This window comes from Bos grunniens, chromosome 9 (assembly GCF_055505025.1).
Source record: "Bos grunniens cultivar Pamir isolate PY7600 chromosome 9, Bosgru_T2T1.0, whole genome shotgun sequence".
NCBI classification, from domain to species: domain Eukaryota; kingdom Metazoa; phylum Chordata; class Mammalia; order Artiodactyla; family Bovidae; genus Bos; species Bos grunniens.
Window position 1 is genome coordinate 80,570,252 of NC_141173.1, and position 12,511 is coordinate 80,582,762.

Below are 12,511 nucleotides of genomic sequence, written 5' to 3' on the forward strand. Positions count from 1 at the left end.
TGAGCATTACTTTACTAGCGTGTGAGATGAGTGCAATTGTGTGGTAGTTTGAGCATTCTTTGGCATTGCCTTTCTTTGGGATTGGAATGAAAACTGACCTTTTCCAGTACTGTCGCCACTGCTGAGTTTGGCCTTGGAATTTGGCCTTGGAATACGGAATGAAGCGGGGCAAAGACTAATAGAGTTTTGCCAAGAAAATGCACTGGTCATAACAAACACCCTCTTCCAACAACACAAGAGAAGACTCTATACATGGACATCACCAGATGGTCAACACTGAAATCAGACTGATTACATTCTTTGCAGCCAAAGATGGAGAAGCTCTATACAGTCAGCAAAAACAAGACCAGGAGCTGACTGTGGCTCAGACCATGAACTCCTTATTGCCAAATTTAGACTTAAATTGAAGAAAGTAGGGAAAACCACTAGACCATTCAGGTATGACCTAAATATCAAACATATCACACATAAATTAATATGTATTTATTCTTAGTCCCAGAACAAGAGGTGAAGGAGAAGGCAAAAATACTTGAAGAAATAATAGCTTAATTTTTTCCAAATGTGTTGAAAACAAATCCATAGACCCAAAGCATTCAACAAATTTCAAGGAAATGAGGAAACCAAGGTTTAGACTTGTTAGGTGAAACTCAGCATTAACACGGAATGTTTAAACAACCAGTAATGGAAGAAAAAGATAGGAACTCAGATCTTCCGGATTTACAGGCTGTGTTCTCCTACAGAGCTTGGTTATATGGATGGAGTAGCTGAAGAAGAAATAAGAGACGTGCACTGTATAACTAGAAACCATGCAGTTTAGGAATACTTAAAATATAAACTTGTTGATAAACAAGGAGAGCAGTACCTTCGATTTAACCATTCGGTCAAGCAATTACTGGCATCACACAAATTATTGACAGTAAATCTCAGAACTAGTTCAATAACTCCAAGCATGGTTATAAAACTTAGAATCAAAAAGCCATACATAGAAATTATTTCCAAATCATAGAATTCACTCTTTTCATTTTGTTGAAATGGGAACACACCCCAGAAAGTTAAATAACTTGCCTAAAATCACACCATTGGTTATAGACCCTTTCTTTTAAGCTATCCCCAACATCATTCCAGAAAATATGAATTATTCATACAGAAAGACAAACCCAATTTTGGCAGGTCAGAGATTTCAGTGAGATGTGAATTGGTTAAGGATTGTGATTTATGAATTGAGGCATCTATCCAGATTGCCTTCTCTCAGCTGTCCTTCTGTGAAGCACACTGTTGCGAGCACCTAAATTGACCTCTATTTCATCCCATTCAACAGTCATTCCATAGCTCCTGTGGAGGAGGGTAAATTACTGTAACAGTTCAAAACTTATATAGAGATCATTTCTCTTTGTTTACCAGATATAAAATAAGCCAAGATAGATTGTGACTCTACTCTGAAGAAGTTAACAACGTTAAGTCATGCCTCATTTTAAGCAAGTTCTCTGCAGTATGCAGTATAAGGCTTCCTAGGTGGCGCTAGTGGTAAAGAACCCGAAACATGGGCTCAGTCCCACGATAGGGAAGATCCCCTGGAGGAGGGCATGGCAATCCACTCCAGTATTTTTTCCAGGCGGGCTGCAACACACAGGGTCACACAGAGTCGGACACGATGCACACATGCTGCAGTATACATGTCTGCATACATATGTACAAATACACATACAACACAAGCACACACGCTCTTATGTAAGCCCCATGAAGGCAGGGGTCACATCGTTCTCACACATTCCCTGTACCTTACCTTACACAGCAGTTGATACTGTAGGTGTTCAATATTTACTGAATGAATAAAAAAAAAAAGGGTAAATAAGCACAAACAAAAAAGCATACCTCTGGAGCAATACATATAATTTGATTTTTAAGTACTGATTTGGAACAGATTATTTAATAATAATAATAACATCAATGGATCAATTTCCATGTGTAAGTTACCATGAATAGTGCTTTTCAGCACTTTTATTTTAGCCAGTGTTGTCTTGAGTTCTGCACAAATTAGAGGTTTATCCCCTTTCTGGGTTAGATCACAAAGGTCTTAAATGTTTTTAGTCTCAGAAATTTTTAGGACACCAAGAATATCTGTCAAAAGATTGTACATGACTTCTGGGGCTTAGATTAGTACTGGAACATAGCAGTGATTAATTAATGCCAGAAGTTTCTGTGTGAGTGTATGTGTGTGTAATAGCAACAGTAGTAATGGTAGTAGCAGTGCTAAATCTGGGCTTGCCTTCTATCCAAAGTTGAAAGCTTTAAGCAAGTTTGAGCAAGCAAGTTGATGTGGTTGCCTCAAATTTTAGGCTATTTACTCAGGAAATCCATTGAGGTGTCCTAATCATGTTTAAATTCTTTGAGGCTGGGAGAACAGCGAGAGTTTTAATAATTAAATTTACTCAAAGCCCACTGGGGTTCAGTCCCACTAATCCTTGGTGAGCAAAAGTCCATGTCTCGGCGTCTGAGTAATAGACTCTGATGGAAAAGACATTCCTCCCACATAGATTAAATGGACATGAAGAGAGAGAGAGAGACACTGAAGATAGACATAACATGGCATTTGTATATATTTGGGCTTCTCAGGTGGGTCAGGTGGTAAAGAATCTGCCTGCAATGCAGGAGACTCAGGTTTGATCCCCAAGTCGGGAACATCCCCTGGAGAAGGGAATGGCAACCCACTCCAGTATTCTTGCCTGGGAAATCCCATGGACAGAAGAGCCTGGTGGGCCATAATCCATGGAGTCACAAAAGAGTCAGACACGACTTAGCAACTAAACAGTAACAAACAATAGCTATCATAACCTGCTTTACAATTTCTTAAATTTCCCAGAAGTCAGTTCTTTCTCAAACTTTTTATTTTGTATTGAGGTATCAGTTCAGTTCAGTTCAGTTCAGTCACTCAGTCATGTCCGACTCTTTGCAACCCTATGAATCGCAGCACGCCAGGCCTCCATGTCCATCACCAACTCCCAGAGTTTACTCAAACTCATGTCCATCGAGTCAGTGATGCCATCCAGCCATCTCATCCTCTGTCGTCCCCTTCTCCTCCTGCCCCCAATCCCTCCCAGCATCAGGGTATTTTCCAATGAGTCAACTCTTCGCATAAGGTGGCCAAAGTATTGGAGTTTCAGCTTCAGCATCAGTCCTTCCAATGAACACTAAGGACTGGTCTCCTTTAGGATGGACTGGTTGGATCTCTTTGCAGTCCAAGGGACTCTCAAGAGTCTACTCCAACATCACAGTTCAAAAGCATCAATTCTTCGGCACTCAGCTTTTTTCATAGTCCAACTCTCACATCCATGCATGACCACTGGAAAATGTATTGAGGTATAGCTGATTATTAAAAGATGCTTACTCCTTGGAAGGAAAGTTATGACCAATCTAGACAGCATATTAAAAAGCAGACACATTACTTTGTCAACAAAGGTCTGTCTAGTCAAGGCTATGGTTTTTCCAGGAGTCATGTATGGATGTGTGAGTTGGACTCTAAAGAAAGCTGAGCACACAAGAATTGATGCTTTTGGACTGTGGAGTTGGAGAAGACTCTTGAGAGTCCCTTGAACTGCAAGGAGATCCAACCAGTCCATCCGAAAGGAGATCAGTCTTGGGTGTTCACTGGAAGGACTGATGTTGAAACTGAAACACCAATATTTTGGCTACCTGATGTGAAGAACTGACTCATTTGAAAAGACCCTGATGCTGGGAAAGATTGAGGGCAGGAGGAGAAGGGGACGACAGATGATGAGATGGTTGGATGACATCACAGACTCAATGGGCATGAGTTTGGGTAAACTCTGGTAGTTGGTGATAGACAAGGAGGCCTGGCGTGCTGCGGTTCATAGGATCACAAAGAGTCGGACATGACTGAGCAACTAAACTGAGCTGAACTGATAGCTGATTAACAATGTTGTGGCAGTTTCGGGTGAACAGTGAAGGAACTCAGCCATATATCCATATATATATATATACATATATATATATATATATCCATTCTTCCCCAAACCCCTCTCCCAACCAGGCTGCCACATACCATTGAATAGAGTTCCATGTACTATACAGTGGGTCCTTGTTGGTTATCCATCATTTTGAATACAGCAGTGTGTATATGACCTTTCCTAACTCCCTAACTATCCCTCCCAGAAGTCAGTTTTATTCCGTAGAAATGAACAAGAAAATGTGGAACTAGACAAGAAAGGATGAATACATGGGAAGTTTCCCACGTACTTATCTTTTCAGACTCACCTAACAGGAAGCCCCCCACCCCCCAAAAAGAGATCACTCAATATTTCAGAGAAAGCTCTAGGCTGGAATCCACTGATTTACACACAGGCAATTCTTAGGTAACTGAGAGGCAGTGAGTGTCAGAGCCCTTACTGGGCTGGCCTCCTGCTGGCATGCCTGGATGACCGGCTGGCTGTGCTGACAGTGTAGGTCAGGGGATTATTAGGTTGACTACATGCCCCAGGCTCTTTGTTTTTGTTTTGTTTTGTTTTGGGAGGGAGAGAGGAAAGTTGACTGGGGCCCCAGAGATCTATGAAAAAAAAAAAGAAAAGGAGGAGGGGAGAGAAATGTGCGGTGATAAGTGCTTTCTGTTGTAAAAGTCATGACAGAAAATAAGAGTTTGATTCTGGCAGAAGCAAACTGGCAATGTGGGTCAAGGAATAACCCTCAGAGATGCCAGGATAACATCTCCTGAGACATGTCTCTAAATTACATCAAAAACTTCTATGAAGGATGTGTGAGTATTATACAAACAGCGACGATTGTATGAGTCCTCTCTGTGTATTTTAACCTGATTCGCATGAGTGCTGATGAATAGGGTTCTCTACGTGCATGGAGAGTCATACAAATATCAACCATTTACTTCAAAATATTCTGAATCTAAATAACTGTAACTAGAATAATTCAGGAAGTACTTCTAGCTGTTGGTGCTTTAAAGCAGCTTGCTCTGTCAATCTGATAGTTGAAGAAGTAGGAAAGAAGATGTAATGACAACCAAATAAACACTTTGGTTAAGAAAGTGCATATACTAATGAGTCTAATGTTGGATTTGTTACCCAACTATTTTAATAGGTACTAGATATACTAAGATTATCTTGATTGTATTGCAAAAGGGATATTGATTGAATTCAAAGCTTTCTACAAATTTCCAAAATTATTTATTTCATTAGCAACAAGGTCCCATTTGACTGTTGCACTTCATATTTTCAGAGTGAAAAGCATTAAGAAATCTCATAACACATGATTTAAACTGGACTCGATGATCCTTAAGGTTCTTTCTTCAAAATTTCATAAATCTTAAATTTTTTTAAAAATGTGATGATGAAAACATCCTTTAAAATGTCCTCCTTTAATTTTTGTTTTCAAAAGATTCTTTTTTCTCCTAAAACTGTAACAGATGAAGCCTCCTACCGTGATTGGCCAATTTCACACCCTTTTCTTTGGATCGGTTCGAATGTTCTTCCTCGGGGTCTTAGGCTTTGCAGTCTACGGGAACGAGGCTCTGCACTTCAGTTGTGATCCGGACAAGAGAGAAGTAAACCTCTTCTGTTATAATCAGTTCAGACCAATCACTCCACAAGTAAGTTTTCCTGTGTGTACAAATATAAACCTTACTCTACACCAGATAAAACTGTTTCCTTTTAAAATGTAAAATAATATGTAGACTATGCTAATGAGTATTATTTCTGGAATAATGTTTTTAAAAATTAATCATATATTTCAGGTAAATTAATTTAAGTAGATCAAGAGTTTCTTCCAAGTCCAGCATTCTATTATCTACTGATGTTAGAATTATACTCCAGGCTTGTAATTAGAAAATGCAGATAGGGTAGCTACTAAAATAAAGTATATCATCATTGTTAGTAATTGATAAGTGATGATAGTAAAATACAACTACTTTTTCACAATTATTAAGACATCTAAAGTTTTAAACTTTAAACATCTTGAAAATTAAATGAGATATGTCCGGCATTGCTACTTTCATTATATTATTTTTATTCCTCATAAGACTTACAAAACTTAGAATTTTTAAGTTAGCCTCTTTTGAGGGTCAGTACATTTTGATAGTGTATATTTTCATGACATGCTGATGGATTTTACTAAGATATTTCTGACACACTTTAGGTGTTCTGGGCATTACAACTAGTGATTGTCCTGGTTCCTGGAGCTATTTTCCATCTATATGCTGCATGTAAAAGCATCAATCAAGAATGCATTCTTCAAAAACCCATCTACACTGTGATCTACATCCTCTCTGTTTTGTTAAGAATTAGCCTAGAAGTGGTAGCATTTTGGCTTCAGATTCACCTTTTTGGTTTCCAAGTAAAACCTCTCTACCTGTGTGATGCTGTGTCTCTCGGGAAAAAATTGACTATCATAAAATGCATGGTTCCAGAACACTTTGAGAAGACCATTTTCCTCATTGCAATGTATACATTTACTGCCATTACAATAGTATTATGTGTGGCTGAGATTTTTGAGATCATATTTAGAAGATTATGCTTTCTAATTAGTCAGTGACCGAAAGGATGATTAACTGATGTCATGCCACTATTGGTTACCAACCGTTTTTACTTACTTTTATCAGTGAGCACCTCAACTCCAAACATAAACATCTGTTTTTTAAACTGACTTCACTGTGTCTGAAATTTATGTCTAGTATAAAATATAAGACTAAGTTCTAAGGCAGGGATTCTTGAACAAACCTTTCATTCCATTTTAATTTTTTTCACACATTAAGAAATATACATGGAACTAATGATAACTCATTTTTTAAATAGTACTTTTACAGAGCCTTTTCATACACAACAACTTAATCAATCACAGTATTTTGGCCAGAGAAACTTTTATCAGCTCCTTTACCCCGGTGGAAAATTAGGCTCACGGAAGTTAATGTATGTATCCAAAGTCACATAACCAGACCAGGATTCAGCTTTCTTAACTAGAAAGTCATTTCCCTCTCCACTTAAGTAAGCAGCATACATTTTGAGGATGTAATTATTGTTGCACTCATGTAAAATATAACTTACTGAAGTACAACAGTTGTCAGTTAATTATTAAAAGAGTCATTTTATAATTTGATCACTAACTTGAAGAAATGGAGCATTTACATTTTTAATATTATACTCATACTGTTTTCTTGAAATTTTTAATATTAAAGTATATGGTAATATGGCCACTAAATAAATAAAAAATGCTATGGGAAATAATATGCATGGTCTCTTCGCTTCTTGTTAGATGAAAAAAAATCCCTCTGTGCTCATAGATATTCTATAACTGTAGTTTCTATATACAAGATTAATGAGGTAGAAAATTATATTTATATTGTTAGACTTGCTAAATCACTATGAAATGATTTCTAAGGTATGTTCATATTAATTCAGTGCATTTTGTTTTAACTGCCTGTTTTACCAATAATCATGTCCATATAATATCATTTAAAAACTTTATGTATGACTGCCTTATACTAGCAGTTTATTAAGGAAATAAGTATATTCAGTAAAAAACTGAGGTTTTCAATTTTTTTCTTAAGCATTATTCAACCCATAGTTGATATCATGAATTTTTACATTTAAGGATTTTTAAATCATTGAGGCTTTCTCCACATGATAGCTCAAGAGAAATTCAACGAATAGCTGCTTAGTATCTATTATTAAACACGTACCACATTAAAAGTTCAAATACAAAGATAAACAAGACTTAGCACCTTTATAAGACCAAGAATCCATCTGCTAATGCAGGAGACGAAAGATCCGAAGATTCCCTGGAGAAGGAAATGACAATCTACTCCAGTATTCTTGCCTAGAAAACCCCGTGGGTAGAGGAGCCTGGTGGGCTACAGTCCATGGGCTCACCAAGAGCCAGATACGACTGACTGACTAACACGCGCACACACACACACACACACACACACACAAATAATTGGTGCTTTAGTCGCTCAGTCATGTCCAATTCTTTGAAACCCCACAGACTGTAGCCTAACAGGCCCCTCTGTCCATGGGATTCTCCAGGCAAGAATACTGGAATGGCTTGCCATTCCCTTCTCCAAAGGATCTTCCTGACCTAGGGATTGAACCCTGATCTCTTGCATTACAGGCAGATTCTTTACCATTTGAGCTACAGAGAAGTTCTTACATAAATAATTCTTAAATTCTATTCTAGTGCACAGTGAAATGACTTGATCCTTGGTGCTTCCTTTTAAGCTCTGTGAGATGGGGGCAGGTTAACCCTCACCAAAGGCTCAATTTTGCCCCATTACTAAGCCAAAACCTTTCTGAGTACCCTATGAGATACCCCTTTGATGCTTTGAAAATATTATTTTTCCACTGTTCTCAAATTCTTAAATTCCCTTCTCAGGCTGGTTGACTCACTGTCTTAGTCCAATTGGACTACTATTACGGAATATCTCAGCTGGATAGGTTATAAACAAAGGAAATTTATTTCTCATAGTTCTGGAAGATGGAAGTCTCAGATCAGGATGCAGGCATGTTCAGGTTCTGATGAGGATCTTCCTCTGCATTATAGTCTTGTCATCACAGCCTCACATTGCGGAAAGACAGAGGGCTCCCTAGGGTTCCTTTTACAAGCACACTAACCCCATTCATGAGGGTTCCATTCCCAAGACCTACTTACTTGACAAAGGTCCCACCTGCTAAAATCATCACACTGGAGGTTAGGATTTCCAAAATATGAATTTTGGGGGGAACACAAACATCTGGCCCATTGCACTCACAGTTGCCACAGAAATTACTGTAGCTACGTGAAGCAGGTCTTTGCTGTGCCCAAGGAAAGAAGGGAGAGGGGTAAAAAGACATTCTTCTTGATGGCTTCTTACAAATTTTCTAAGGGAAGATCATTTTTAAAAAAATAGAATTCCCTTAAATATCATTGCCCATTCAAAGATGAACACTTTGATTTATTCTTATTCTGACTCATCCTAGGACATTTTCAAAGTAATGCCTCTTTTAAAGAGAATTTCTACCCTAGCTGTTGGGAAAAGCAACTATTCTCACTTCTGTGTGACTCTTGGATATTGTTCCTTTTAATCCTTTCAGGTAGTTCTTTTCCTGCAAAGATGTTACATTGATCAGGCCTCAGTCAAAGACCCTTTACAGATCTCTGGGCTCCCATGCTTTGCAGCTTCTCCCCCTGAGGCACTCTGTCCTGTCAGTCTAGCCTCCTCAGCCCTGGACTCTCTCTCCCCAACTGACAAGGAGGAAAGATAGCATTTCTAAGCCACTAGAGAAGGCAATGGCACCCCCCTCCAGTACTCTTGCCTGGAAAACCCTGTGGACGGAGGAGCCTGGTAGGCTGCAGTCCATGGGGTTGCACAAAGTCAGGCATGACTGAGTGACTTCGCTTTCACTTTTCACTTTCATGCATTGAAGAAGGAAATGGCAACCCACTCCAGTGTTCTTGCCTGGAGAATCCCAGGGACGGAGGAGCCTGGTGGGCTGCCGTCTATGGGGTTGCACAGAGTCGGACACACCTGAAGCGACTTAGCAGCAGCAGCAGCAGAGGAACTCTGGTCACCTCTGCTTCATTTAAGTGAATAGTACATATGTGTAAAGATGCAGATTCTGTGTGAGTTTGTTTGGAAAGTCTTTTTAATTCCTTAATGATCTATATTATTCTATGATCTCATTTTCTTAGTAAGTATATCAGGATTGTTAGCACACAGCTATATATACCTGGATAATAAATGTTACAAAAAATATAGCATTTATAACATATAAATATCAGATATTTAATTATATAAAATATAAAAACTGATTTTTCTAACTAAACTGCAAATGTATCAAAAATGAATAAGAATGTCAAAGCTAAACAACTAACTAGCCACTTGAAAATATATTTAAAGATATATTTAAAGTTATTGCATAAAAAGTTCTTGGGTCAAATAAGATAATTTAAATTGAAGTTTTTCAGTCTGTTTATAAATGAAAAATGGTCAGGATACTACATATTAAATCCTATAAGATGTTGCCAAAATTGTAGTGCCTGGCAAATTGACAGCAGAAAATACACTTCACATTTAAAAAAGAAACAATAAATGTAATTCAAGCAGCAAATATAAGAACTTCAAAATAAAACTAAGGAAAACAATAACAATTTAATAAGGATAAAGACAGAAAGTAACAAATTATAAAGTGAACAATATACGATCAGTTCAGTTCAGTTCAGTCGCTCAGTCGTGTCCGACTCTTTGCGACCCCATGAATCGCAGCACGCCAGGCCTCCCTGTCCATCACCAACTCCCGGAGTTTAGATAGATCCAAAATTCGTCTTGAAAATAACAATTAGAAAAATGTAGCATATCAAATCATGTGTGAAAGTATATCCTTGTAAGGTTTTATGATATATATGGAGTTATACATTGTCACCTGAAATACACTGATAATTTAAAGATGTATACTATAAAATACAAGACAACTAGGAAAATAAAAACAACAAAATTTTGGCTACTAAGCCAAAAAAGGAAATCAAAACATTCAGTGAATCCAAAAGATGGCCAAAAAGACAAAAAGGAACAAAAACAGAAGGGACAAACTGAAAACAATAACAAGGTAGTAGAATTAGACCTAAAAATATCAAGTTACAATAAATATAAAAGTCTAAGCATTCCAAAGCAAAACAGGGATTGCTGACTACGTTTTAAAAAATATGAACAGATCAAATTATTAACAAGAAGCTCACTTTAAATATTTAAAGATTTAATATTTTAAAAATATTTTAATGAATATTAAATAGATAATAAAAAGTAGAAAAAGATATATCATGCAAACAGTAAGGATCAGAAAGCTGAATTAGCTGCATTAATAAATGAGAAAACACAAGCAGATTTCAGGATAAGGAATAGTGACAAGGATAAAATAGACATTTCATAATGATTAAAGTATAATTTCATTAGGAAGCATAACAGTTATAAATGTGTATGCCACCAATTAGAAAGTGCCAAAATATAAGAAGCAAAGCCTGCTAGAGCTGAAAAGAGAAACAAATTCAATTATAATTAAATATTTCAACACCAGTAATCAACTGACAAAGTAGAATATCAGGAAGGAAATAGAACACACCAATGAATAACTGGAACTAATTCATATTTAGAGAGCACTCTGCCAAACAAAGCGCAGAGTATATCTATTTTTTCAAGTGCATGGGTACCATTCTTCAAGAGAGTACATTTTCTGAGTCATGATAGAGTCTCAAGGATTGAAATCACAATGGAATTGAACCAGAAATAAATATAAATAAGATATCTGAAATATGCTCAAATATTTTAGAAATGAGCAATACATTTTTATGAACCCATTGATCAAAGAAAAAATTACATGGAAAATTTTAAACATAATTTATCAAAATTTGTAGAAAGTAATTAAAACAGTTATTGGCAATATATAAAAAGCTCTAAATATTATGTTAGGAAAAAAGAAAGTTCTAAAATGATTTTAGATTACACCTCAAGAAATTATTTTAAAAAACAGTTTAAATACTAATTAAATAGTAGGTAAATAAAAATAAGAGCACAAAACATTGAAATAGAAGACTGAAAGATAATAGAAAAATCAATGAAATGAAAAGATGGTCTTTGAAGAGACTAGAAAATTGATCAATTTCTAGTTAGCCAAACTGAGATAAATTAGAGAAAGATATTCCTTCAGAATAAAAGAGAAAATGAAAATTACTCCTATCATAAATGAAAAAAAAAGCAAAAGGGACATCAAAACAGAACATTTAAATGATTATAAGGAAACGCCATGAACAATGTTGCACCAATGAGTTTGATGCTTATGTGAAATGGAAAAATTCCTTGAAAGACACATATTACTAAAAGCTGACTCAACAATAACTAGAAAATATTAATATCTCTATACATATTAAAGAAATTAAATTTAAAAATCAAGAGCTTTCTCAGAAATAAAATATCAGGCCCAGATAAAGCTATCTCAGAAAGAAAATATCAGGCCCAGATATCTTCAGTGGTGAATTCCATCAAATGTTTAAGGGGAAAAAAAATACAATCTCTTTTAGGAAGGACTATTTGCCATGTCATTAAATGAAGCCAGTATAACCTTGATATCAAAAATGCTTAGCAAAAACAGTCTAGCATATGTAATCCAGCAATATACATAAAAGATTAGACATCATGTTCAAATGGGATTTATCCCAGGAATGAAAGGTTGCTTTAACATTTGAAAACCACTTAATGCAGTTCAACTAGATTAATGGAATAAAGGAAAAAACTCACCTAGTCATCTTAGATGCAGATAAAAGCACTGGATTACATAAACATTTATTAACATAATGAAATAAACAAAAACCCATATCTCTCACTGTAAGAGAATTAGCTAAGCTTGATAAAAAGCATCTAAAAATACCTACAGGAAATATCCCACTTAATAATAGTGGAAGAATAAATAATTCCCCCTTAGTCAGGTAAAAAGATAAGGCTGTGTACTTTTACCACTTCCGTTTAGCA

The 12,511-nt window shown here is 36.4% G+C and overlaps 1 protein-coding gene across 1 annotated transcript; it reads left to right on the forward strand.

Annotated features, from left to right (window-relative positions):
• The first annotated feature begins 4,729 nt into the window (after window positions 1–4,729).
• Window positions 4,730–6,552, forward strand: GJE1 (gap junction protein epsilon 1). Its single transcript, XM_086318094.1, has 3 exons — window positions 4,730–4,768; window positions 5,429–5,611; window positions 6,157–6,552. The coding sequence occupies exons 1-3, from the start codon at window positions 4,730–4,732 to the stop codon at window positions 6,550–6,552; spliced, it is 618 nt and encodes a 205-aa protein (XP_086174220.1).
• Window positions 6,553–12,511: the final 5,959 nt, after the last annotated feature.